This window comes from Anser brachyrhynchus (genome assembly GCF_964034855.1).
Source record: "Anser brachyrhynchus genome assembly, chromosome: 3".
NCBI classification, from domain to species: domain Eukaryota; kingdom Metazoa; phylum Chordata; class Aves; order Anseriformes; family Anatidae; genus Anser; species Anser brachyrhynchus.
Window position 1 is genome coordinate 4149499 of NC_137696.1, and position 26790 is coordinate 4176288.

Genomic DNA, 26790 nt, shown 5'->3' on the forward strand with positions numbered 1-26790 from the left:
GCTTACTGTTGAAACTTTTATCTGCGTAACCAACAGGGACCATAACTTAGCCCAAGAATTCCCAGGTTGAGACTTCCTGAATGCCACCTGCAGCGGCCCTGGCTTACTAGGCTGAGCTCATCAGGCCTACCATTGTCCAGGCTTCTTCAGGCATGTCTCTTTTTCTTTTGTTCCACTCCTCTCTTGTTCTGCTTGAAAGTCTTGTCTGTATGGAACTGGAGAGGTTTTGGTTTAATATTTTTCCAGAATTTCCAGATGTTTGGCAACCTGAGTGGAGCCCATTTTGTATAATACATCCCACTGGACTGCCCTATATTTGGAAAATCTGGATGCTTCTAAAACAGGTGTAAATTTCTTTGCAGAAAGTCTCCGGTGCATCAGGGAATTGTATAATGAACTTAAAGCATGTGCTGAAGTCAGCTTCGCTCTGTGCTTCAAGGTGCACCCTAAATTATTGGGTTTACTGCTCAGTGAGCTCCAGACACTCAAACATAATGAATGGAAATCCGGATATCTCAGGCACCTCTGTGATACCTCTGCACATACCCTTTACAGTTACAGGCCAGGACCTCAGCCCTGTGATCTGTCTCCTCCGTTTTTCCACCAATTCATCTACTTGTCAACCTCTTTTCTGCTTTTTTTTTTTTAACTTTTGCTTCATCTTCTGTGACGACAGCACCACCTGTGCTACTGAAGTTGGTATCCTGATTCCCTTTCTCAGCCGTATCACTTTCTTATTCATTACTCCTACATTGTTTCTCTCCAGCATGAGAATCTGAAATCCTGTCCTCTTACAGTCTTGCAGTTTTGGTTAATGTTCTTAACATGCAACGGTACTTCTATATGAAAATGTTTATCAGCCTTGCAAGGAGCCAGGATTTCAGGTGCCATCCCAGCTAAATAAGTGCAGACACCTCGACAGGAAGGATTAAATGGTACTTCTTGTGGCATGCATAGGGGCATGCAAAGATGCTACCCTGTGTGCCCTGTGCAGAGACGCTAACCTCGTGATGCCTGTAGGAGGCAGAGCTGGATAGAGTTGCTGCTGCATAATGTCTTCAAGTGATTTGAACGCTGCCAGTAATTTAAAAGTTGGGAATTTCATGACTCCAGTCCTAGCATGTTAGCTCATCTTGTGGAAAATACCATTATAAAAGCACCAAGTGAAACAGCACCTCCTTTAATCAAACTATGAATTAGTTTTTTTGAGTAAAGCTGAATGGGTATTTGTAAAGCTTCATGCTGTTTAACATCTAATCGTAGTAAAAGATGAGGAGAGTGTTTGAATGGTGCATGTTTTTAAGTTGATTGTGTTGTTTTCTACTTTTGCAGGCTTTACAGGGAAAAATTAAGGGAGCATCAGTTTAAACGACTGAAGTACTTCTATGCAGTTGTAGAATGTGACTCTCCAGAAACAGCCAATAAAATTTATGAGGAATGCGATGGGTTGGAATTTGAAAGTAGCTGCTCTTTTATTGACCTGAGGTAAATTCAGTGCTGACTGCCTTACATATGTATCCTGGGTGTGGAGGGGGGCAATAAATTTAAAACCAATTTTAAATAATTTGAACTAAACATTATTGCGTTGTAACCAAAATGAGATTTATTTAATTTTTAAATTAGGCAAGCAATGCATTGTTAAGGTGTGGAGTTCTTTTGTTTGTTTGTTTTCCCTTGAGCTGGAAAGTTTCATTTTCTTACTGAAAAATTTGCAAGTTTGAGAGGAGCTCTGAATAGAGAGATTATTCTCGGGTAAAAAGTTCTGGATGAGTCTTCAACCTTTTGGTAAAATTCAAGTTGTTGAGAAAACAGGACAACATACTGCTGCTCTCGTGCTTTTTCAGGGTTGCTTACCACAGGGCAAGAATGTTGTCCTGAAGCTGCAACAGATTACTATGCTAGTTCCTGTGAATAAGCTGGAAGCTCTAATATTTCAAAAGTCACGTTTGGGAATAGGAATTTTAAGTTTTAGTGGTGTTTTATTGTTAGCGTTTCCTTTTGTTACCAAAAAGTCTTCTGTTCTGAGCAGAAGTGAGGTTACTAAATCATGTTAAGTTTGGACAGAAGCTGGCTTTGTCTACTGGAACCCATGTTAATGGGCACTCTTGGAAATTGGTGAAAGATAACTTTTTTGTTTTGAATCATTGTCTAGAGGAGATTAATTCATTTTCCTTTGAATCATTGTGGAGGAGATCATCTCTGCCAAATAAACGCACAACTTTTCTTGCTTCTAAACACAGAAAGACAATGTTTTACAGCAGACAGCTGTTTGAAATTCCCCAATCCTTTTCCTAATCTTCCACTTTATTAAATTTTAGTGTTGAATAGTATTCATCATATTACATTTGTAGTGATTAAAAATAAATCACTCAATAAGTTAATTTCACATGTAGTGCACAAAGGTGTTTATTTAATCTAACTTTTGGTGGATACAAGAGTCGTCTCTAAATTTTTTTTTCCTACTAATTGTAATGTTAATGATGTACCAGGCTTCCTTAAAATGTTTTGATTTTTTTTTTAGTTCATCTGTTTTAAAATTGTATTTTACTTTTTTCTTCCTAATTTTTAATATAAACTTTCCTGTAAAGCAAGTTCTTAAAACATAATTCTTCGAAAACTGAAAATCACCCCCAAAACAAACAAACAAAACACCACCCTGACTCTGCCTACTACCAAACTGCAAATTGTTTAGTTTACTTCCCCAACATGGTGAGGTTAAAGACTGAAAATCTGTGGAATAGCTGTGCAAAAGCCAGACAGTTAATGTGTGTGTGTGTGGCACTTGTGTATTGCTTTGGTTTCCTTCTCAGGCTTACTGACTATATTTTAGCAAATTCTTTTGTGCTGATGTACCATATTTGTGAAAAGCTTAGACTGCTTGTACTATGAAATTTCCCAGTATATTTGAATAATAACATGCTTTATCTGCCTTTAAGATTTATTCCAGATAATGTTACATTTGATGATAAGCCAAAAGATGTAGCCTCAGAAGCGAATGTATCTGTATATAAACCAAAGTACTTCACATCTGCTGCTATGGGAACATCAAAGGTATCTTTACAATGCTTTCATAATGTTTTTCTAATTTGTTTAGTTTTATTGTCAGATTTTAAATTATATGTAAGTGGTAGGGAAAAGCTTCCTGCTTGTCTTAAGCATTTCAAAATAGAAACATCCAATATGTTACAAGATGCAGGCATGCTACAGAGCTGCAAGTTGTGACCCAAGATATAAGCTTGAATTTTGTTGTATGAGAGTTTCGACTTTTCTGTTAGAAATTGAATACTACATTTTGACCTCGTAATACCCCTCTTACAAGTTGCGCATGGACTTAACTTTGTTATCCACAGTTAAATCTTCTAATTTGCTGAAAATGGTTGTTTGTGTGTAGTTCAAGAGGCTTTTTGGTGGTGGTGTCAGGCTTAAACAGTTGCTTCCCTTCCTTGTAGCAATCCATTTCTACTGTCTTATGTGACAGCCAAAACGTTCATCTGGCCATGAAACGAACCGGATTGGGGAAGTGATTAGTTGAGAACTAAGTAATTTCTGCAGGATAATTTTTCAGTCATGTGTTTCATCTTCCTAGTTGAGGGTGCAGTTGCGCAAACACTTCATTGTCCCTATTGCAATCCATGCCTGATTCCAGGAATGAGTTTGTGCTGGAGGAAGAGAGAAGAGAAGTTGGAGGCTGCTGCTTCAATACCAGTATCTGCTGCCACAAAGGAAACTTGGCTTACAGAGATTTTGGGTTGTGTGACCTGATGTTACAGAACCCTTGAATGCAATAGGAGACTTCATTCTTCCATGTAGTTAAAGCTCCTTGAAACTCTTGTTGCTGAAGAATTTTGAAGAAGTTATTATTAAATCTATTATAATAAATTATTATTATAGGTAATTGTTCTGTAGGAACATTAGTAATAGGTTTACATTTTTTAGGTAGAAAGTATCAATTTTTTTCTAAAAAAAAAAAACCTGTCTTGACATGCTTAATTTTAGTGCTTCAGCTTCTAGAAGTGGCTTTCTTATTTTTAAGGTAGATATAACATGGGATGAAACAGATCACGAACGAGTAATGTCACTTAACAGAACTTTTAAAAAAGAGGAGCTCCTTGACATGGATTTTCAAGCTTACTTGGCTTCATCTAGTGAAGAAGAGGAAGAACAGCAGCAAGGTACCTACATAAATGTTGTTCACAAAGTCAGTAGCTACATTTAATTAACTCATGTTCAAAATACTGTATAAATTCCACATCATCAGAAAATGCTTTGAATGTCTCCTTTTATAGGGAATTGTTATACTCTGTACTCCTTATACTCATTATAGAGAAAGTATGGTCAAGTTCTACTCTGAAAATAACCTATCTTTGCTACAGAGCTAAACGTCTCTGAAAATGGTGTATACCTACTTTTCTATATATGTATTATGACCTGGGTGGTGAGCACATTTGTATCTTTGATTCACTATTCAATTAGGAGATAAATGGATTGATGATAGAATGCTGACAGATGATGGAAAACTTCTTGAAAAATTCTGTAAATCTTTGAGTTAGGCCTGGTAACATGGCAGCTGTAGAGTTCCTCGGATTTACTGGGACTTGACATTCCTTTTTCCCGCCCCTTTATTTCGTTATTTCTGTTCTGTTTTTGTTTTTATTTGAGTTAAATACTGACTGCAAAAACAAACTTTTCCAGTGTTTTCTATCCATAGTAAGAAAACACATGTTCAAATTTCTAAAATTTCTCTTAAAGCCACAGCTGAGATTCATTATACAGACCTGACTCTGATTCTCCAAATAAATAACATCACCATTATGACCTCAAAATGGCCAAATTCCTTTTTCGAAGACAAAGGACAAAATTCTATTGCACTTCTGCAATAGAATTTGTGAAGTATATCAGCTGATTTAGGAGTTACAGATTATTTAGAGCATTGATAAGTGAGACAGTTTGACTTTCATGTTTAAACCTCGCTTTCAAAGAGCTTCCTGTTTCTCACTTGTCATGCAAAATCTCTTTACCTAGTGTAATTAATGTTTAATTAAGCCAAACATAATGGTTATAAATGGATTCAAGTAGAAACATTGTGATTCATCTAAATCATAGTTCATTTTCGCCAATATCGATAATTCTGTTAAAGAGGAGACTTTTCATTGTACGTTTGACTGACTTTCCTAGAGACTGTGGTAGCTATCAAGTTCATTCAGTTCAGAATAAAAATAAGCTTTCTTTCTGTAGAGTTTGAGTAACACTGACTTAAAAATTATTTTAAAAAAATAAAATGGTGGGGGATCAGGAGTTTCCCTAAAGATTTAGTCCCTATGTGGCTGTTTTACGATTAGTAGCTTGGGCCTCTAAGTACAAAATCACTTTCTTCCTTTTTTTTTTTTTCTCCTACCCCTCTCTTTATTTTTCAGGGTAATGTAATATTTCAACTGGAAAATTCTATTTTATAGTATTTAGTATATAATAGTATACAGTATAGTAATAGTATGGTATAGTGTTATATATGTAGTGATTTGCTATCTTCATGGCCCTCTGTATACATACTAAAGTCTCTGCAGGGCAAGGACACGCTGAAGAAGCTGTCCTAAGGCTGGGCCTGCTGGGATACCCTAGACAGGACATGGAACGGATCTTAGAGGGCCCTGGGGAGGATGTAGATTGTACAAAGGTCCTTAAGCGCAGCAGTAGCTCTTCTTGGGTAACCACAGTGTGAATGACAGTAGTGAAAACCTGTGGTATGAGACTTCTGGTACTCCAAAGCTTTACTCCAAAGTCTTGCTTTGTGAGGGGGAAGGTAAGCTGCAGAATGTGCTTAAGGGAACCTGATGAAAGATTGGAGCGGCAGCAAATTTTAATTGCTTTCGGATTCTTGTTGCTTCTTAAAAATAGGAAGAGAATGTCATGTAACTTTTAAAGTCTTCTGTGTATGGTGCAAATTCCTCAATTACTTTACTTGTTTTCACTCTAAAAATCAGTCTGCTCTTAATTGGTCATATATATAGCCTAAATTACAAGGAAAAGAACATGTCATTAAGCCTTAATCAAGTCTTTCAAGCAGATGTTAAAATGGGTTTATACAGCATTAAAGTAGGTTGTTGTAATCAGATGTGTTTGAAGCATGCAAAAGAGCATGACAGATTTTTCTGGTTATGGAGTTGGGAAATTTGCTGGCAGCAGACTTGGCAATATCTTGGCAGGATAAATGTCCATTTGTTTCTTATATTACATAAAAATATGTTTATAAGCTGCACCTCCATGACCTTAATTCTCTAGTAATGCTTAGTAAAATGCATTAATAGGAGCAGTAGCTGCAGAGAAAAGTATTTCGGTTTTCTTAGTTCAGGTTTTCAAGGCTACTGCTGCGTTAAAAGAACAGCCTCTGTTACAGAGTGGTGATAGAATCCATAAGTGAGCAATACTGAAGAAATTTTAAGTAAACTTCTGTTTCTGGGGAGGGAGAGAGATTGACCTAGAGTTATGTTATCACACTAACACACTTTAGACCTGAAATTGTGTAGTTCCTAATGATGGTTTTGAGAAATAAGTTGTTAATAGAGGAATGGTGTTGCCATGTCCATAACGTGTTCCTGACGTTTTATCCGTTGAGTTGTAAGATACAAAGCAAGATTTTGCCCAGCAGAATTATGTGGCACTATGCACAAAAGGGAAAAATAGCTGTTTGAATGGAAAGGTAGGAGTGTGATAAGAAGGAAAAAAAATGTTCTGGCCATCTCATTTATTTATTTGTATGCTTTATTTAAAAACAGCTTTTGTTGCCCTGATCCATTTTCGTTTTTATTATATTTTTCAAGTTAAAAATGTCTGTTATGAATGTTGTTGTTATACAACAGTTTTGTAATGTCATGTATTTCAGTTTCATGGACCTGATATATAGTAGTTTGTGGGCACAAAGCATCTCCTTTACATTGCTTCTGAACTCTCTGTTGCTTGGATGCATTTGTTGTGGCTAGTAAAACTTCGTGGTGTGCATCAAATTCAAGCCCGTAACTGCTATTTTGATTGTGAGCACCAATGACTTAGTTTATGGCATTTTAAACGATGCTTCAAATTAAGCAGCATGATGTTGATGCCTAAGATTTTGTGCTGGTGGTTTTTTTATCTTTGCAATAAAAAGATCATATTTGCTGTGCTGCTTTGCTCTTCCCCACAGAGTACGTGAAGAGACTATATGACACAACACTTTAACTGGTGTGGTTTTGAGTAGTTGTTCTTGATGGAGGTGTTACGTGCAGGGAGTTCTGTATAGAATTCTGGATAGAGCCCTGCTCTTCACAGTAGGAGTCTGAGCAAGGAGTTCTGCTGCCCTTTGTGGAGTCTAGTGTTAGAAGCTCTGTACGACAGGAGGCTATTTTGTGCTGCAGCACCAATGCTGGAGATGCACACATGCAAGGAAAGAAAATGTAATCCTTGGAAGGAGGGGAGGATTTGCTAGGTGGAGATTTACTTATTTAATTGTGCTGCTGATACAATTTTTGGTGATTAATGGTAAATAAGATCAGTACGCTTAATAAATATTTTACACTTTTGAAATTATTTTGCTCATTAGCTTAGTTATGTTAAATGGATCTTTTAATATTTTATCATGTGACAGTACATATGTTGTCTTACCTATGAATACTGTTCATTTTTATGCTTGCTAGAACTGTTAAAGAAGGCTAATAACTGGAAGATGATAGAACATGCAGCTATTTAAGATTGTCGCTGAATTCAATGGATATTTATAAAATGCATTGAACCCAATGTTATTTGGGTTGGCTTCTCTCCCTTACTACTCTGTAGATGCTTTGGCCACTCTGAGGCATTACTGCAGCTTCAGTGGTAATGAGGATCTGACTTCTTAAAATATTTCTGTTGGGTTAGTTTTGGCATGTTGCTAAAATAATTCCTAAGGAAATAAGGCAGAGAGAGGAGTTACCAGTTAATGATTTAGCCAAGCCCCGGTGGAATTTCGTGGGATAAAATAGAAGCACCACACCCTGATTGTTTCTTTCTATGAAACGTTAGAAGCTTGGTATAACCTGCTGGTTGGAGATTTTTCTAAGGCATATTTGCAGGTGCGTGTTTTGTGTGCGTATTTGTTATTAAAAAAATAAGATGGATCAAGTTCTAGGAAACCCCAGAACAAAGGTCAACTTGGCTTTCCTTCTGAAAAATTCATGTAACCTCTTGGAGTTGTCCAGTGACTTAAAATTAAAGGATGTCTCTGTGTGCGCTTGTGCAGGCCAGGATGTCCCTGCTCAGAAGTGCCTAGATGGGAGTCCAGTCTGACTTGTATTTTATATTCTTAATTTCATCTGCTTTTGCATTCTTTTCCTTCACAGGCTAAGTTGTTTTTTCTCTTGATTGTATTTCTCTTACAACGTAACTGTTAATGCACCAGACCTTTTTGTTTTGGCTGTTTTTTTTTTTTTTTTAATTCAAAAAGTCTTTGAAAAACCTATTGGCAGAAAGCGTTACTGCCTTAATATCCGTCAGAAAGTGGTTCCTCATGTTGTGCAATGCAGTGTGATACTTGAAAGCTAGCAGCAAGGTTACTTGAACTCTGAACAAACTTTGAGAACATATTCAGTTAATTTTCCTTTCTTGCAGCTGTTGACAAATGTTCTTTATTTGCTTATAGAATGAAAAAGCTCTTAAGAGTTTTTTGAAGGAAATGTTAATGCTTATTTTAAAGCTATTGGTTTTGACAAAAGAAATTCATCTTTTATCAAAATTGGAAAGTATGACAATGTGTCACCACTTAAATTTCTCCTGGCAAAATTAGCAAAAACTGGTCATAATAAAAATGAATCACCCCTTCGTTACCCAGTTTCAAGGGAGCCTTTCTTAGCCAAAGGATCTCTTCAGTTCCCATCCAGAATAGCTTTGCTTATCATTTCTTATGATATCAGGAAAAAAAAAAAAAAGCAACAGTCGCTTATTTTTCTTACTTTAAGAGCTGAATGCATTTTTGCTTGCTGCATGAGCAGATGCTTTTGTCTTAAGAGTTTTCTGCTACTGATGAGGAAAGTGGAAAAGCAGCTGCAGTTAATTGAGCAGTCAAAACTTCCAATCACAGCCAACAACAAGCATCTTAAGGTTATGGGATGTAAAAGAACAACAGGATCAGAAAAAGAAAGAAAAGGAGCCCCAAAGCTAGATTTCTACTGTTCAAGGAGCTGCAGCATCTTTAAAGCTTAAAAAGCCTGTTGTCTTTGAAATGCTTCTTGAAAGCTTATTGCAGGTCACATTGTAATTGTGTTTTCCTTAGCAAAAATAGCCAAAACTGCTTCCATCTTGCTTTATTTATTAATTCAACATGTCACTGAAGATAAAGGCTTGAGTAATTTCTTAAAATTTCAAGATGCTGTACACAACTTTTTTTTAGGTTTAGGTTTTTAGATTTTATTACTGTGTTGCCAGGGACATTAGGGACTCCAAGAGTTGTAAGAAGCAGTAATGGATGCTATGTTCTATCAGTGGTTTCCTTTGTTGGACAAATATTCTTTGCCTTTTCAGATATTTGTATTTCTTTTGTGAAGTAGGGGAGTTCTAGAACTGGTTACTTTTTCTGGGAATAATATATGAAAATACTTTATTTTGTTATAAATGATTTAATGTTCCTTAGGTGTGTTCCTTGAACATAAATGGATCACTTTGAGGTTGTCTTTCATAGCTTTTCTTTTGTCTTTCTAGGCGATGATGTAGCTCATGAAATGGAAGATGACAAACCCAGGAAAAGCCAAAAAGATGATGAGGAACAAATTGCCAAGTACAGAGAACTTCTGCGAAGTATCCAAGAAAAAGAGAAAAAGCAAGAGGAAAAGGATATAGAAATGGAAATTAAATGGGTTCCAGGTAGGCTTTAACTTTTTTCTTTTACTGACTTGGGCAGTATGCAGTATTGGCCTGTTTAATGGGGATACAATGTAAGGTGTACGATTTATAGTAGTAGAAACTGACCTTTTTCCCATAAATTGAAATCCAGATGGAACACAATGGAGGAAATAGAAGAAATAATGACTGAACTCGGTTTCTCAGCTGTAAGATTCTTTGTGTAGCTTATTTACTTGCCAGTTTTTCTTGTGCTTGCTTTTTCATTCATCGCTTTATAGATTTTACTTGAATAGAATTCATGTTTGCCATAGAGTCATAAAACATACGTACACTTCTAAAAATGAAACACAGTATGATTTGGAAACATAGCATGAAATTGGAGGAGAGTGGTTTTGAAATCTTGCTTGCGTAATGCAAAAGGTTTGGGGGAACAAAAGGGAGAAGTCTGATCTTCCAGTGAGACAGCTCTGTGGGAAGGAAAGCTACCAGTAAAGCAAGCTTGGGAGATACTTAGTGATGTATAGATAACTTTACCGTATACCATCCCAGCAGACCTCTTTTTGAGGTCTGAAAACTATTATCTGTTCTTTTCCTTTGGAATGAAAACACATTGAGACTGACTTCGGTTTTGTTTATGAGTGTGTTCCTTCCATGAGAAGTAATGAGCCAGTTGAACAAGACACTACATCCAAAAAAGGGACAGTTTTCTCTGTAGCCTTTCCTCCTTCATCCTGGCCCCAAGCTCATTCTGACAGCATGTACCAGCCCTGGAACTTGATAGATTTATTTGCAAGTTAATTTCATTTGCTAAAATGGCAGAGCTGCTCTGGAAAAAAAGGAAGTGAATCTATACTGCTGAGTTAAAGAGTCCAGCATTTGGTGAAGGCTCAGAGGGTTGAATTATGTGGTCCAAAGACTACAAAAGGGTAACATGCCCCTTCTAGGGGCAGCAGTTGTTGTATTGGCGCAGTACATGTAGGACTGCAGTCTATACAAGGACACGATCTGATCTGTTACTGTACATATGAGACCAGAGCCATGCTAGAACTCATCCCCGTCCCAACTGATGTGTTAATTCCATCTCGAAGTGCATATCTGACTTGCACTATTGTTACTTTGAATTCACGTGGGTAACTTGTGTTGAGTATGTATGTTCCCTTTTAACATCTTGTTCTGGTGTGTGCCAACTCACTGAAATCAATTGAACATGTCAGGGCTAGTTCTTGATAAGGCCTGTATTTGTAAGTAAGCACTGGCATTAGAATAGTTGTGAGCTTCAGCTGTGCTTATATAATTCCAATAATTTCTGGCCAGTGTTCTCCCAGAACTCTTTAGAGAAAGATATAACGTGCTTTATGGGACAAGTGCTTACTGACACGGCTATGTGGATGTTTTACTTCATCTGTCCACAGTGTGTCAGTATTTGCATTTCTGAAGTTGCTTGGTTATTATCTTTTATTTGATTGTATCACTGAGCATTCAAGGCAGCTGAGTTTTCACGCATAGGTAAACTTAAGTTTTTTATTTTTATTTATTTTTTAAGCAACCTAAGATGGTGACAAAGTTAGGGATCTAGAGCAAACCATCCATTGTAGGAAATGAAAATAGACTGAAGGAAACTTAGTGGCACAGAAAGAGCAACAAGTTTGCTGAAGGGCGTAGCTTCATAAACTGCACCTTGAATGTTACAAGAAAATTTATATTGATGTTTGGGAACGATAGTACAGATGGAATCAAATTCCCCAATAGAGTGGCTCCCGTGTTTCTTTTTTAGTGAACTGGACTTCAGAAAATTGACTTTGTTCTGTACCTCATGTAGTCCAACTCCTTCATTACTGCACCTTGTGGAGCTCCTAGGACTATTTCTATACTCTCCTCTCCCTAGAATAAGGGATGGAAAGGAGCAGTGGTAACACTCAACATTCCTCATCCTTCCTGCCATTCCGTCAGGCCACATGCTTTGTAAAATCAAACCAACCAAACAGCAAAGATGCACCCTGGTAAATATGGCCTTGTCTAGAGTCAGTAGGATGCCTGGGTGCTGTTATAGATGGGTTTGTATCATGATGGGTTAAGCACGCATGTGTGCACAATGAAGCTTACATTAGTAATTCATAGTGTTTGATGACAGTTTTGCAACTTTGATTTTACAGCATGTGTTAGCTTTTTCTTCATTTCTTACTCTTTCTAGAGTATTTTCCAAGATCAGAGTTTCTGGATATCGTGAAAGCGTTCACTTGCCTTTTTTAGTGAAACTCTGAAAACTATGGGTAAAACTGATGGTGCTGGCTGTATTCTAAGGGCTAGTAGCTAGTAATGGTATTGACTGACCTCGTGGAGGTTAGTAGTTTATTTCTTTATTTCATAGTACAAGAGCATTCAGGCTTTGGAAACCTGAATTCAGTTTGTGATATTGGTACTCAGCTCCCTTGCCTACCAACTCTTGAGTCTGTCAGACTGCTTTTAAAATCCTATTTGTGTCCTACCTCCCTTTTTTTATTTTTCATCAAGTGGATGGCTTCTTTCTGAAATAAGTGTTAAAAGCAAAGAAGAGCGTCTTAACTTTGTTTACAGGTCTAATATGTGGCAACGTGTAGCCTTTGTAGACTTCAGACAGCATTTGGAGAGAAGGTCCTGCACACCTGAAGGGGGGCAGCTCTGAGAGTGAAATGCAGTCGCTGCATGCTGAACAGTAGTTTGTTGCTCTGGCAAATATGCACAATTGAGGCTATGATTTCTTATGGGAGAGAAGTATGTTAGTTATTACCCTTTCCTTGAACAAATGTGCATATTTAAATTCTCAAAGAATTAATTATGTTCCATTTGGAGTATTCTGGGAATTTAAAAATAGTTTGTTATCATCTCTTAAGACTCCTTAAGTCTTTTAGAACCAACTTTTGTCTTGAAATGCTTTTATTATCAAACTCCTGCCTCAATCTGATGGACTTACTGCAAGGTCATTTTCCTGCCCAAATATTTAATATAGAGAGAGCTACAACAGTTAAATCTAGGACTTTTTTCAATTGAAAGGCAGATCTGAATTAATTTAAAAATTTGAGTTTTGGCACAAATATTTACACATGGTTATAGAAAGCATACTTTGTGAATGATTCAGTTATTCTTGAATCATAATAGTTTTAATAAACCACAGCGCCAGCAAAAACAAATTAGATGTAGTTCCAACTTTCTTTGGTCTGTTTCTTTTAGGCACAAAATCAATGTTATATTTAAGCATCCATCTGTTTTCTTAATCATAGCTGATTTGAGCAACAATTACTATGCATTCTTATCCAGCTCCCAAAACTCTCCTTAGAAGGTGAAGAGGGAAAAGACCACAATCGCTGTTCTTGATGATATTCAGCCAGTTTCTCATACAGCTTTTTTATTGGACTTAAGTTCTTCCTTTGGGAAGAATGAGATGTAAATATTTAGCTGAGCTTAAAGGAAACTTTGAAATTTGTTTTCATCAGAAGTAGACCAGCAGGCAGTCAGATCCCTGTAAAGTGCATAGTGGACCCCAACTGTATGTTGTTACAGATTATGTGGGGCAAGAAAATGACAGAACTGAATCAAAATTTGTCTCAATCTAGATCGCTGCTTCAGCTAGAGGAAACAATAAGCAGTCCTACCACATGCAGCACAAAGAAGCATGCACTCAGTGCTGTGGTTCTTCACACTTGACATTTTAGCATCTAAGGGGTTTTTGGTGTGTGTTTTTTTTTTTTAAGGGAGTTGTTCTGTGTTAGGAAAACTGTCTCGACTCAAGTTGTGTGATATTTGTGGCAAACAAATTGTGATGTTATCAGAATATTTCTGCTGGCCATTCCTTTGATCTAACTGCAACAAGGTGTGTGTATCTGTTCTGTTATTTTGGGGGGGGGGGCGGGTAGGTAAGGTATTACACGTAAGATGAATTTACTCATTTAGATTTACTGAGAAGCATCTCTCTAGCTTTTAATAACTGTGACAATTGCAAGCAGTTAAATTGCCTAAAGTTTTTCAGCTGTTTAGAGAAGCAAAATTTCTGTCTCGGCCTTCTTCCCTCAGTGTTCAGCAGTGTGAGAAGCAATACTTTAGCTGGTAATGTGGTATGGTGTCTCACACTTCTAATCCCCTAGTTCAAGTATGATTTAGTTGCATGCTAATATATATTACCTTTACACCTTCTTTTCATGGCCCTTATTTGTAAAGATTAAATATGACTAGTGATTCAGTTATCTAAAAATAGAAAGGGTGAGGAGCAGATACGAATTAATTTAACTTGTTCTATGGCCAGTTAATAAGTCTACCTAAAGCAGATGATTTCTTTCCAGTTCTGCACTCAAAAGTCTTTTGACCACTTAAATACACTCTTATTCTCGGGAAGCGGTCTGGACAGTAGTTTGTAAGCCATTCTGATCTGTGGAGAAACTTTTAAGGCCTTTCATGAGATTGCCAAATACCACAAGAAAGGGTTGCATTTTCTTCCAAGTCCTTCTGTGCCAGATGGATCAAATGATGCCATGTTCTAGGCAAATAAATCAGAAATCTTGTAACCTCCTCTGAGATTTTTTTTAATCCCCACCCCCCCACCCCCCCCTTCTGGAGATGTGATACGTTTCTTAATCCAGTCTTTAGAGAGAATCTGCAAGGTTGCTACCTGACCAGTAACTTTTTTTTTTCTCCAAAACCTACTGAAAAATAATCCCAAGTAGTAGTAGTTCAGCTTCTAGGAAACATATGACTGCCGTTTCCTAGACTTCAGAGACAAAAACATGTATTGTTGGAAGTAACTAAATTACAGCCCTGGTTTTATGAGGGTTTCTTAGTGGCACATTTTTGGTGAACCTGTACAGCACACTTTCCTTTACTTTTTTGTGGCTTTGTATTTGTTTGCTGGTTTAGTAACCAGTTTCTGTGGCGGCACTGGCTTGCCACTTACTGTTAATTCTGGCTTCTTTCTAGCATATTAGAAGGCTGTTTTACGTGGTGTTTCTTTCTTCCTTCTTTTCTTCCTATAAAGCATGGTTTAATACATTTTTAGACCTTGTCCACACTTCATGTTTCAGACATGCTGTAACTAGCTTTCTAGCCTTGGAATTATTTTTGGAGAGCAGGCAAGTGCAAGAAGAGAAATTAGTGTTTGCAGTTTGTTGGAAAAATGTTGTGCCTGCTTTTCTAGGGACAGGTAGGGCTGTCCATGAAGGCTGCTCGTTAATTTTTTTTTGCCATTATGCCATCTGTTTTCAGTTCCTTCTTACTGAGAAGAGCTGGAAGGGTTGATGAGGAGCAGACAAGGGTCAAATGAGAAACCTGGGAGCTGGGAGAAAATACAGTCTAGGACACCTGGAGAGGTCCATATATGATTTGAGCGATAAAGCTAGTATGAGAAATGGAGCTATGTATGGAGCTACTATGGAGAAATGGCTAGTATGAGAAATGGAGCACTACATGCCCCGAGATCTAACAGTCATGTCCAAAAGGAGGATGTTAATTACAGAACATCGGACTCTTTTGTTAGAGAAGGCTTTTCTTAAAAAAAAAAAAATAAAAAAAAATGCGTGTAGTGAATGAATGAAGGACTTGCAAGTAGGAGCAAATCCTTCATTGCTCGGGCTACTACCTCCTTTCACAGAAGTGGATTCTGCCTTTTTGCCACTGAATTCTGCTCTAGTGTGTTGCAAGGCAAGTTGTTTAATCTCTTTCCATCATGAGGTTTTCTTTTTGTGGGTGCCCATCAAAGTCAGTGTTTATCCTGACTGTAAAGGCAGCTGTAAAATGGGGACACTGTGGCTAGTGGATTCCTTTTTTAGGGTGACGTTTTTGCACTATTGAATACTGTGATGATGGACGTTGTAGAAGGCTCCATTCTGTTTCTAGAGTAGAGTTCAATTCTTTTTGGTAATTTGACCATACGCTAGTATGTTCAGTAACATAGCTATAAGTTGTACAGTGACAAAATATTGAGGAGTGACATGTTAATTACCTGTATATCAAACAGGGTTAAGATTGGGCAAAGGTAAAATGTGATCACGTGATGAGAAGCTTTATCAATGCATATTGACAAGAGAGCTGAAATAAAGTTTAGGACGTAATTGTGCAAATTCAGGTGCTCAGCCTCGACACAATGACAGCTGGTATTGTTTCATTTGAGTTATTACAGCTTGAAATGGTACCCGGTGATAACACAGAACATTCTTTTAAATGTTTTTCTGTTGTTTCAGACTGATCTCTTTCAAGCAGTCTATAATCTTTTAAATTAAGTCCCTTAATCTCTTTTCAATGTTAGCTTATTTTTTAAAAAAACATTTTGTAATTTACCCTAAGCATTGAATCTGAATCTAGCTTTCCTGTCGTACAGGAGGTTTACTATTTCTTAATTTAGGATAGCTTTTGTCATTAAAGCAGACTGGTACTATGTAGCTTTAAAAAGAGTTTTGTGAAATAAAACTTATACCTGTTAACAGGAAAACAGACTTCTTAGTTAAGAGCTATTAGGTAGATTGTGCAATGTATGCATAATACTTGATCAGGATTTCATAATATTACTTATTTCTGCTTTTGTGGATTAGAAAACATTTTGTTCTCTGTGAATTTACATACAAGAGACAATGCCGTGTTTTTTGTTTTTATTTTTCGTATTTAACAAGGTGCAGTTTTCTATTTGAAGTATCTTGGGCAAAATAAAAAGTAGGAAACAGCAATCCAAGTTGAGAAAGATCTTCCTTTTCTGTATCACTTAAACAACTGAAAAATCCTAACCTTTGCAATGCTCGAATATGCTTCCCTCTTCTCCTTTGTTACTTGGAATTAAACCCAAGATACAGGTTTTCATATTTGTTCTGTTATCCTGAGGGGTACAACAGAATTAAGACTAGATTACTTGAAAACATCTTGCCTCGTATGACTTAGTACATATCAACTTGTGGTATTAGTACATAATGCAAGAAATTACTTGTTTTATGTCAGTGGGTCATACTGATATAGCAACAACCATCAAATATTTCTGGGTGAAACAGGAAACAGAGAGCACCAGCTACAGGTTCAAGCCAGCTGTGATATGGCCGTATAGTGATTTAACATTTCAGAATCTTTGTCAACTCAATCTTTGTTTTCCCATGGACAAAAAGTGGGAATGACTGGACTGGATTCGAAGTGTTTTTGTGAAGCTTAACTAATAATAGTAAGGTACATTAAATTTAAGGGTGCTGTGTTATTACTGCATTATTATGTTACTCTCAGCCTTAAAGTGGTAGACTTTGTAGACTATGCAGTCTACTGTCTGGACAGGTGACATTTTTGAGGAACAGTAAAGATGTTGGGAATAAAATATTGCATACGCAACCTCTTCATCTCACTCCTGTATGAATTGTTACTGGATAAATGTTTTATTTGGAAAAACACAACCTGTAAACTGATCATATTTACCGAGATGTTGCTCCAAGCGATACTTATATTGTTCTCATGGACTTGTGGAAGAAAAACTAGGTTTTTCCTTTGCAAAAGAAAAGCAGTTGATTTTTTAAAAAAAAAAAAGTTCAAATTGATCCCATTTCTTTAACTTCCTTTTTTTTTTTTTTTACTAGGCCTCAAAGAAAATGCTGAAGAAATGGTCAAAAATAGGTTGGAAGGAAAGGATAACCTAACTCCATGGCAAAAATACCTAGAGAAGAAGAAAGAAAAACGAAACCTTAAAAAGAAGAGAAAGGTAATGTCTTGTCTGAGTTGCAGAAGGAGTTACTCTTTCCTTTTCTCAAGTTGCTGTTCTAGTTTTAGTTAAAGGGGAGGGGGGGGTTGTTTTATGGCAGGAGTGCAGTATTGTTTTATGGCTCAAATGTGCACTGGTTGCTCATTCAGAAAGCCTTAATGCTAATCAGATCTACAGAGCTAAAGGATGTTCAGAGTAATACTGATCATATATAATGCTCTTACAAAAAAAAAGTCATTTATCTGTTTGTTTTTGAAGTTGTGCATCTTCCGAATGTATTAGGAAGGGTCTTTTTGCTATGGTATGCTTTTGGTGCAAAGTTGGAATGCATGATAGCTGTAGTTTTGAACCTTACAGACCTAGAATAATACAGACTCTTGTCAGAGCTGTAGCAGCAAAGAACTAATAGCTATGAAGAATCATTCAACTTTTGAACTACAAAAGCAAATTTAGTAAATATTTTTGTGTATGAATAGCAAAGTTGTCTTATAAAAATGCAAAAATTGCTGTTGATTCATCTTCCCACACACAGAAGGTAATTGTGAAGTAACTGACTCCTGTGGCAGAGACGTGCAGGAATAGGCAGATAAATGAAACGTTTGCTTGTATACTAGGAAAAAAAGCATGCAGTATATAGAATCTAGCTTCTGTGTAATCTGAATTACTCTGAATACGGTTCATGTTGCAGAATAATGTTTGTAAGTGTAATCCATAACTAGAGGTACCTTGTCCATTCTAGTTCAGTTTTAACTGGCATTTCATGAATAACTTCTTCAATCTTACAGAAGATAAGTGCTCTGAATTAAGTTGCACTGTTAGGTAGTAGAGCAACTTTTGGTAATGTAATACTCTCTTGTTTGGCCTGATAAATTAGGTGGTGAGGTGTATCACTGAATTCTTCCAGTAATAGAAAGTGCTCTTCTAAATCCAAATTTGTCCCTTTCGATTTTTTGAAGCATAAAGTGAAGCCCCTTACTCTAGCTTTTCCCCAAGGCAGAGTTTTTGTGGAGCATAAGGATGCAACAATGCCTTGATGCCACGTCAGATGCATGTATGTTTTTTTTTTTTTTTTTTGCATGCTGTATTCTGTCAGAAGCGGTGTCCGGCAAAGAGCATGTGAATAGAGCAAGTAATGGAATTACACTTTCCTAGAGTACCATCATGATTTTTGATTCTATGACTTCCTGGGTAGGAGGAGTTTTCACTTGAAGAACGTGACAAGTTGTTTTTTTTTAATAGCACTTGTGAAGTAGTGAAGAACAGAACAGTATGATGCTTGAGGTAGTAAGGATTTAATTTTTTCTTGGTAGGAGTTAAGAGCAATCAGGTTAACAACTGTGTACCCAGAACTACAGGCTATGCATGTATTTGTTGGTATGATTAGCTACTGCATTACAATCTGTGGGTAAGCTCAAAGAGTTCCTTGGAAAACGGAAGTTGCCCTTTTTTAGGTAAATAAAAGAAAGCTTGCAATCTATAATACAGATTTTAAATTGATTGTTCTTAACTAGCGATTTCTAGTGGGTTCTAGTTTCATGATGGTTTAGCATGCAATACTTTGGTTTTCACGTTCATAGTTTCTGACAGAAGGAACATTTAATTCCAGTGAAACTTGTAGTTTGTATGCTAATTGAAATAATGTTTCTGCTTTGTTACAGGCTACTGCTGAGAAAGAATTGAGTGAAGATGAAATTCCATCTGATGTTGATCTCAATGATCCATATTTTGCTGAAGAACTTGGAAAAACAGGTGAGTCAAGACACGTAACTTCTTTTCTGGGATAAGTGTGCTCTTTCTTTAAATAACGAGCTTTAGAAACAAAGGCTAGTCTAAATGCAGAGATGGCATGTTCAGAATGGAAAAAAGTAGGTGTCATTTGCCTATAATTGCAGGCAGGATTCGTGATAAAATGATGCATACTGTAATATATGTAATGGAAATGCGAAATTTCACCCAGTTATAATCAGAGACTGTTACTTAGCCAATTACTGGGGATGGCTGTTGAGAACAAGCGAACCATCTACTCCCCTAAAAATTCTAGAGGAAAAAAACTTGGTTGCCTTGGAAGCGTTTTCCAGACAGATTATATGGTCCCTTTGATGGTTGGGTTAGTTATGTAAATGACAGAAACATTTGACATGTTAAAAAAATAAAAGTCTGTCTTTCATAAGAAAGTAATTTTGTTTTCTCTCAGTCTGATGTATGTTTTTACTTGTGTACTCTGGCTGCTTAGAAAACCAAATGCTGAAATAATAAACTGGACACATACATGATTTTTTATTTGTGGACAGCTTAAAGAGTTATCTACACTATGAAAATATATTAATTATTTCTCTGAAAATAAGTCTTTAATATATGTAGCCTTTCTTAATAGAAAATGGAGAACTGTTCAGGCTTTCAGAATTGTAATGATCTAATGCTAAATAGGTAGCAGAATTCCCATGTGTGTTTTAGTCTAGGAATTTTTTTTAGCATTATTATATGGGCACAAGGACAATAGTAAGATATTTTGAAGTGTAGTATTTTGGGAATTAACTTGTCCAGTTCAGATTTTTGGGATACTGCTTTCACAAGTTTTTGGTCTGGTGTTTAAGTTAGCTCTTGCTGTGACGACAAATTTATTCCAAGGATGACTTTGGTGGCTAAAATTTTAAGTTGAGGGTAATCAAGAAGTGCAAGTTGAAGGCTCTGGGGAGCCAAAGCCTAGGACTGATTCATACGATTGCATATTAAGAGGGTTGAGGGGATGAGGTATTAGCAACAGATTTACAAATACCACAACTCAGAAGTAAACTACTTCTAATTTGACACCAAACACCATAGGCTTATGCCCTGATGGTTAGAAGTTTGTGTTAGGAGAAAGTAAATAAAGTCCAGCTTTTGTTTTTGAATTTCTTAATGAGTTTATGTGAATGTCTTAGTAGTCTGAAGTACAAAACAGTGAGTTGTATTTATGTTTCACAGAAAGTATCAGCTTAATTTAAGGAAGGTGTAATGCAGTGCTGTTTTCTGCCAGACTTCTGTGATGAGTTGTGTGTAGGCTAGGTTTCAGAACTTGTTGGAAAGATGCCATTTCTTCCAACACCTTTTTAAAATTTTTTTAATAGCAAGAGTATGTGGATGTTCTCATACAACACTGAAACATCAAATATTGGTATGCAAGATCTCTGAACATGTTTTTCTGCATTATGTAAGAAGTTCTTCGTGTTGTGGAGGGACTCAGCAGAGAATGATTGTCTCTGATGATTAAAACTTCTCATCCATAATAGGGAGAATAGATTTTACTCTGCATGGAGCCTTTGGGGATATCAAAACAGACATAAAGGTTATGCAAGTGAAACTTATGTCTGCAAGATTATTGATAATCTACTGGGGGGAAAAACAATGTGGCTAACCCTGGAGAAGTTTTAAAGGGAGAATACAGTGGTTGACTACAAGCCAACTGACATTTTAGTTATTGTTATACACCCCAACTTTGTCAGGCTTTACCCAAGTTCCCTAAGAAAGGTCTCTGTCTCACAGCTGGGGTTCTCTTTAAGCACAGCTTGCTTACCTGGTTGGGGAAAATGAGTTAAAATCTTCTCTGGACTAGGCTTTATCTGTGACAGTTTCATATCTAGGGTACAGGCAGTATTAAGTTGAATGATCGTAACTTTTCATAAGCCTTCCACAATTCCCCTGAAAGATGGAAATTGCTCCCTTAAACTGCCTGTCATATGATATTAAATTATACTGGAAAAGTATATTACACAATATATTTACAGACTCAGGTGGACCAGAGCAAAACTGAAGATACAATAGTGCTGTTAGTGCTTTGCAGTGGTATATTTGCTCCCATAGTGGTTTGACTTCTTGATTGTAATGTGCAAGGGTTTTGCATAAGTTCATTTTTGATGAGGTGGGGTAGTTTAAGGGAAGCAAGACTGTAAGGAGGTATTAGACACAGAGCCTCAGTTTTTCATATTCTGTTTAAGCACCAGTGCTATGAAAAGGAAAACTGGAAGTTATGTAAAGTCTACTCAAGTGTGTTTGTCAGATTTGTCTTAGTTCTGTGAAGTACTGTAGCTATATGAGCCTCGATGTTTGTTTGTATTTCAGAAGCTTGATTCTGTTTGGTATTGTCAAGGGAAAGAAAAAGCACTTATCACTTTTGATTTATATGAATGCATGTATTGCTGGAAAAAAGTGTTGTAAATCTTTCATTTGGCTTGGCCAATTTCAGTCTTAGTCTGTCTGTTTTTGTGGGCTCACCTGAAACTAAATGTTGTTATTTTTCTTGTTTCAGCCTTGTTTCAGGGAAGTGAATAGCTGAACGGTGTAATTGCTTATTAACGTGGTAGTTTCCAACTCAGGATATTGTGTGATGTATGTGCAAAAGAAGATGGGTATGTGGGTAGATGGACTATGTCAGGACTATGTTAAACAGAAAGAAAATGGCACTTCTGTGAATTATGAAACCAAACTGATTTCACTGCGATGCAATAGTTTTAGTGCTGAGAGAGATTTCAACTTTAGCTGCAAAAGATCACAGCAAGAAATTAATGGATTTTAGTTTTATTTTTATTCTACCTCCTTCCTCTATGCAAAAAAGCTTAGTTTGATACTGTCTCCTGATTCCACCCCAATCTACAGCAACATGAGTCTTTGAAGACTGAAGCATAAGCTGTCTTTGCTTTAGTGGTTCTTCACACAGTAAAAGATGCGGGAAGATATTATGAGGGCACTTCTTAGAGGTGTAGGAAGAAAGGCTATAAGAGGCTTAGATTTAACTTCCAGAATAATTGTCATCAGTTTGCATATCTGGTGCTCTGTTTACTTTGCTCTAGTTTAGTCAGTTCTGGAAAGACAGAGAAGACTTCCAAGTTGTTGAAACCTTACATAAGACAGGTATTTCTTCCCTTCATACATTAAAATAAATTGTTTAAATTAGGTAACAATATTATATCTGAATCTGATTTTCCTGCACACTTTTTGGAACTGCTAGAACAACAATTCAGCTTGTGAGCTGATGACACTGTGCATCTGGATAGTTAATTTTTTCTGGTGGTAGTAGTTTCTTCTAGAAATCCATTTCAAGCTTGGAATCTGTTTAGAAATAGTCAAGAGAGTAGTCAAGGGAGGAAAAAATGTTCTTCAAGAAATGCATCCTGTTCCAGAGTATACTTAGTGATATAACTTGACATTTTTCTGGCGTGATTATATTTCTAGTCTGACTACAAATCTGGCTTAACAAAATGGAGCCAAAATCTTCCTTAAGAGTACCCCCAGTGGACTGTAATAAATTGCCTGGGAATGAAATTCCAAGCTCAAAGGTCAGAGTACGTGTTTCAGGTCAAAACCTTATTTTCCTGCTCCTTCTTGGTCCAGTTCTACGGGTGTTCCAAGGAGAATACATTGAATTTCATAGGATTCATGAAAACAGACCTGTTCATAAAAGTTATGTTTGACTCACGCTTTATGCTGTTACTACTCATTTTGTCTCTAATTAGCACTATGCATCTAACATTAAGTATAAGAATAAGAAAGCTTTATCTGAAGAATATTCAGTCTGAACAGTCAATCATATTTTTATCCCCATGGATGAAAATAGGTCTTTTTTACCTTAATGCCTAACGGCAAGATAGGGTGTTTTAGGCTTACAAGTAAATTCTAAAAATGTGGTTTTTGTTTGACTGATATTTTATCTTACTCAGCTGGCAGGCTTGTGTTCTGGATACAGAGAGGAGGTGCACATTTGCTTTTTATTCTAAAGTATTTGCTACGTTCTCTAAGCAGAAAGAATGAACAATTTGAGAACTGTAGTACATTTCAGTAAGACTTAGGAGTCTAAAATAATTTCTATTTAAAATACTGTGGGAGTGGAGTTGCCATACTTGCCTGCACTGTTGTGATACCTCTCTACCGCTCTATAAAAAATACAGTAGAATCTATTTGAATATTGTTTCCTCCTTGAATTATGCAAATATTCTGTAGATTTTTATTGCTTTAAGTCTAGCTAATTTTTCATCAGTTTTCGGCATCTGATGTTGAAGAAAGAAAGAAAATGAGGTGTACTTTGAGGTCCTATTGATAGGTACATCATGGTCTCATGCAAAAGCTTGAATAAATGTGTGCATGGCCTATTTTTGCACTTAGGTTCAAAGAAGAAGGCAGAGTCAGCTGAAAGTGACCACGAAGAAGATGAAGCTGAAGTTGAAAAGCAGAAGGTAAAGTGGCTTAAAACACTGAGAATTACAGATGGTGCCTTGCCTGAATTCTGCAAATACTTGGAGATGTGTTTGTGAGCGGAACTATTAGTCCCCTAGGCTAACAATAGAATAAAGCTGTATAATTGGAATAGTGAGAGCTTTTGGAACAAATCACCCAAGGAAACTGGTAAATGGTCCGTGAAGATTATACCAGAATATCTTTCTGGAGAACTGTAGTTGAATGTCAGCTCAACAGAGTTTAGTAACCCTAAAATGTAAATGGGCATGGAAACAACACTGGATGGTTAATCTCTAGCTTTAAAGCTGTCTCAGCATGTTTGTCCTATTGGCTTTTAACCTTCAAGATTGAATTGTTTGCTGTTGCTTATTTGTTTTTTTATTCATTCTCAGAATTTATTACATTTATGAAGTTTGTGAATGTCAATTATTTTGTGATTTGAATACCCGTAGAAAATGATACTTGTTCTTTTGATGTTAGGGTATACAATTCTCAAATTAGGTTATTAGTACATGTTAGAAAGTTGAAATGTGTATCTGCAGTTTTTTAATTAAAAAAATCAACTTGCATTCTTTAAATATTTTGAGGTGCAATAATGTTATGCATGATATAATACTGTTTTAACAACCCTATTTCAACTCATACGTATGTAGAATCAGACTTGACTAACGTAGTTGCTGTATATTTTCATAGAAAACTCCATTTCATTGCGTACATCAACTCTTATTTTGTAACAGGCTGAAATGGCTCTACTTATGATGGATGATGAGGACGATGGCAGAAAGCATTTTAATTATAAGCAGATTGTAGAACAGCAGAACTTGAGCAAGAAGAAAAAGAAACTCTTAATGAAAAAGAAAGAGTTATTAGAAGATGACTTCCAGGTAATGCTGTATGCTTGATTTTTGAAGATTAACTAGAACAACTTAGATGCTAATTGTTGGTATCAGTTATTTTTGGGATAAATTAGTGGTTCCATATCCTTCTCCCTTGCTCTAGGTGAAGGAGAAGCAGTTATATCTACCTTTTTTAGGGTTTTACAGGCTGTTTTAGAAAACAAAAATATTTTGACACGAGGTTGAAGGGGGGACACATTCCAACTTTGTGTAAGTAACAGGACAATATATAAGACCTTGTACAACTCATTGAGTAAATACTCACAGGTACCTTTTGTTCTAATAATTTTCCACTGTGTCTTTGATTCTGGTCAATTGTTCTCAACTATAGACTCTTCCTTGGTTTGCTGATTGAGGTTTATGCAGGATTTGTACAAGTATTCACTCACCTGGTTTACTAGTATGATCTTCTGGTAGTCTACTCTATACTCACTGAAAACTTGTGACTTGAGCAGTTCCTGGAATGATGAACCATTTCATATGCTCAATAAGCATCTAGTGTTGTACTTAGAAACATTGCTATATGAGTAAAGGTTACTTAAAATAAATTTTCTTTTTCTGCTTCAGGTCAATGTTGCTGATACAAGGTTCCAAGCTATGTTTACTTCCCCCTTATTTAATGTGGATCCTTCAGATCCAAATTTCAAGAAGACAAAAGCAGTAGAGAAGATCTTAGAAGAGAAAGCTCGCCGAAGAGAACAAAAGCAGCAAGGTCTTAAGGAGGCAAACAAGGAGCAGGAGAGCAAGATGGCAAAGAAAGAGGTTGCAAAGAAATCTACAGATCCTGCTTTATCAATGCTAATAAAGTCAGTCAAAACCAAAACGGAACAGTTTCAGGCAAGGAAAAAGCAGAAAATTAAATAACCGAACTTCATTTATACTCAGACTTTACTTTTGTCCACGTTCTTCTGACAACATCTGTTGACATTTCTACAGTCTGGTCTAATTCCTGTTCACTTAAAATTTCCAAAAAAATCACTTAACTTTGGTGACAAGTTTTGAAGTAACTAGAATAATGATAACCCTTTCTTTCTGCCCCCCAAATTGTTTAGCTGTGTTGTTGGAAAAACTAAGGAATTAGTTGAAAACCTAAGGAATTAATGGTTTTGGAGCTATTTGGTTCGTATCATGCAGTCTCTGAATAGAAGTGCTGATGATGGCTACAAAAAGTAGCCATAATTATGGTTTTATTTAAAAAAGAAAAAAGAAAAAAACACAAAAAACACTTCTGCTTTGGGTTTAGAGCTGAGACAATGAGTCTTAATGTTTTTAATTCTGCAGAAGTCTATAAACATCTGATTAAAAAAGGTAGTAATATAACTAAACACTGAAGAAATTTTGTATACAGGTCTATTGTATACATTTAATTGTTTACATATATGCTACCTGATTAATTTCTACTCCAAATAATTGAAGAGTTTGTGGATCTTGTAAGGGCTAATTAATGGGAAAAAATTGCTATTTAGAAGAATTTCTTTAATATATATCAGAAATAAACATTTAAAACTTGCCCAAAGGAGTTTTTGGGCACTTAGCTCTGTTTTCTTTTTCTGTGCCTAAATAAAACTGTGTTAAAATTAAACTTCTCCTACTAATTTTGCATTCCTGTTAATATGGTTCCTCTTATACTAAGTCTTACAGCGTTGCAAGTGTGTTTTTTTTTTTTTTTTTTTAAAGTCAAAAGCAGATCTGGGTGATACAATTTTAGAAACCCTGCTGTTGGTCTCTGTTAGTATTGGTGTCAGTGATGAAGGTATCAACAGTGCAGGGAAGGTAAATACAGGAAGTAGAAAATAGCGTTCTTTCCTAGAGTGTTTCAATTAATTGGTCTTAAGGTGTTTTTTGAAGTGTTTGCTTTATCAGCTGTAGTGGAAATACAATATTGTATCAAAAAAGACTGAGAATATTAGGATCATGGAGCTGATAGGTAATTTGTAATCACGAAGAAGTATGGTTAATTTTTAAGTTGTCATATTAATTTGAACAAAGCACTGTTAAAGTAGAGGTTAGAAACTTCAGATACTCAGAACTAGTGTTTACATAAAATAAATATATCTTGATGCGTGAAGGAGATTAGAGTCAGATTTAGCACAGGAGGCTGTATACCTAATAGCAAAAATGGACAAAATATGGTAAGAGAGTATTCAAGTACACATGGAG

General features: G+C 36.3%; 1 protein-coding gene across 1 annotated transcript in view; it reads left to right on the forward strand.

Annotated features, from left to right (window-relative positions):
- ESF1 (ESF1 nucleolar pre-rRNA processing protein homolog) overlaps positions 1 to 26212 on the forward strand; it is a 30967-nt gene extending 4755 nt beyond the window's left edge. Inside the window, exons 6-14 of the mRNA XM_080587146.1 lie at positions 1333 to 1485; positions 2937 to 3051; positions 4034 to 4172; positions 9700 to 9861; positions 17406 to 17527; positions 19186 to 19276; positions 23663 to 23733; positions 24472 to 24618; positions 25198 to 26212. Coding sequence (XP_080443272.1) covers positions 1333 to 1485; positions 2937 to 3051; positions 4034 to 4172; positions 9700 to 9861; positions 17406 to 17527; positions 19186 to 19276; positions 23663 to 23733; positions 24472 to 24618; positions 25198 to 25494 — 1297 coding nt within the window. The 3' untranslated portion in view covers positions 25495 to 26212. The remainder of the gene's footprint in view (positions 1 to 1332; positions 1486 to 2936; positions 3052 to 4033; positions 4173 to 9699; positions 9862 to 17405; positions 17528 to 19185; positions 19277 to 23662; positions 23734 to 24471; positions 24619 to 25197) is intronic.
- The last annotated feature ends 578 nt before the right edge of the window (positions 26213 to 26790 follow it).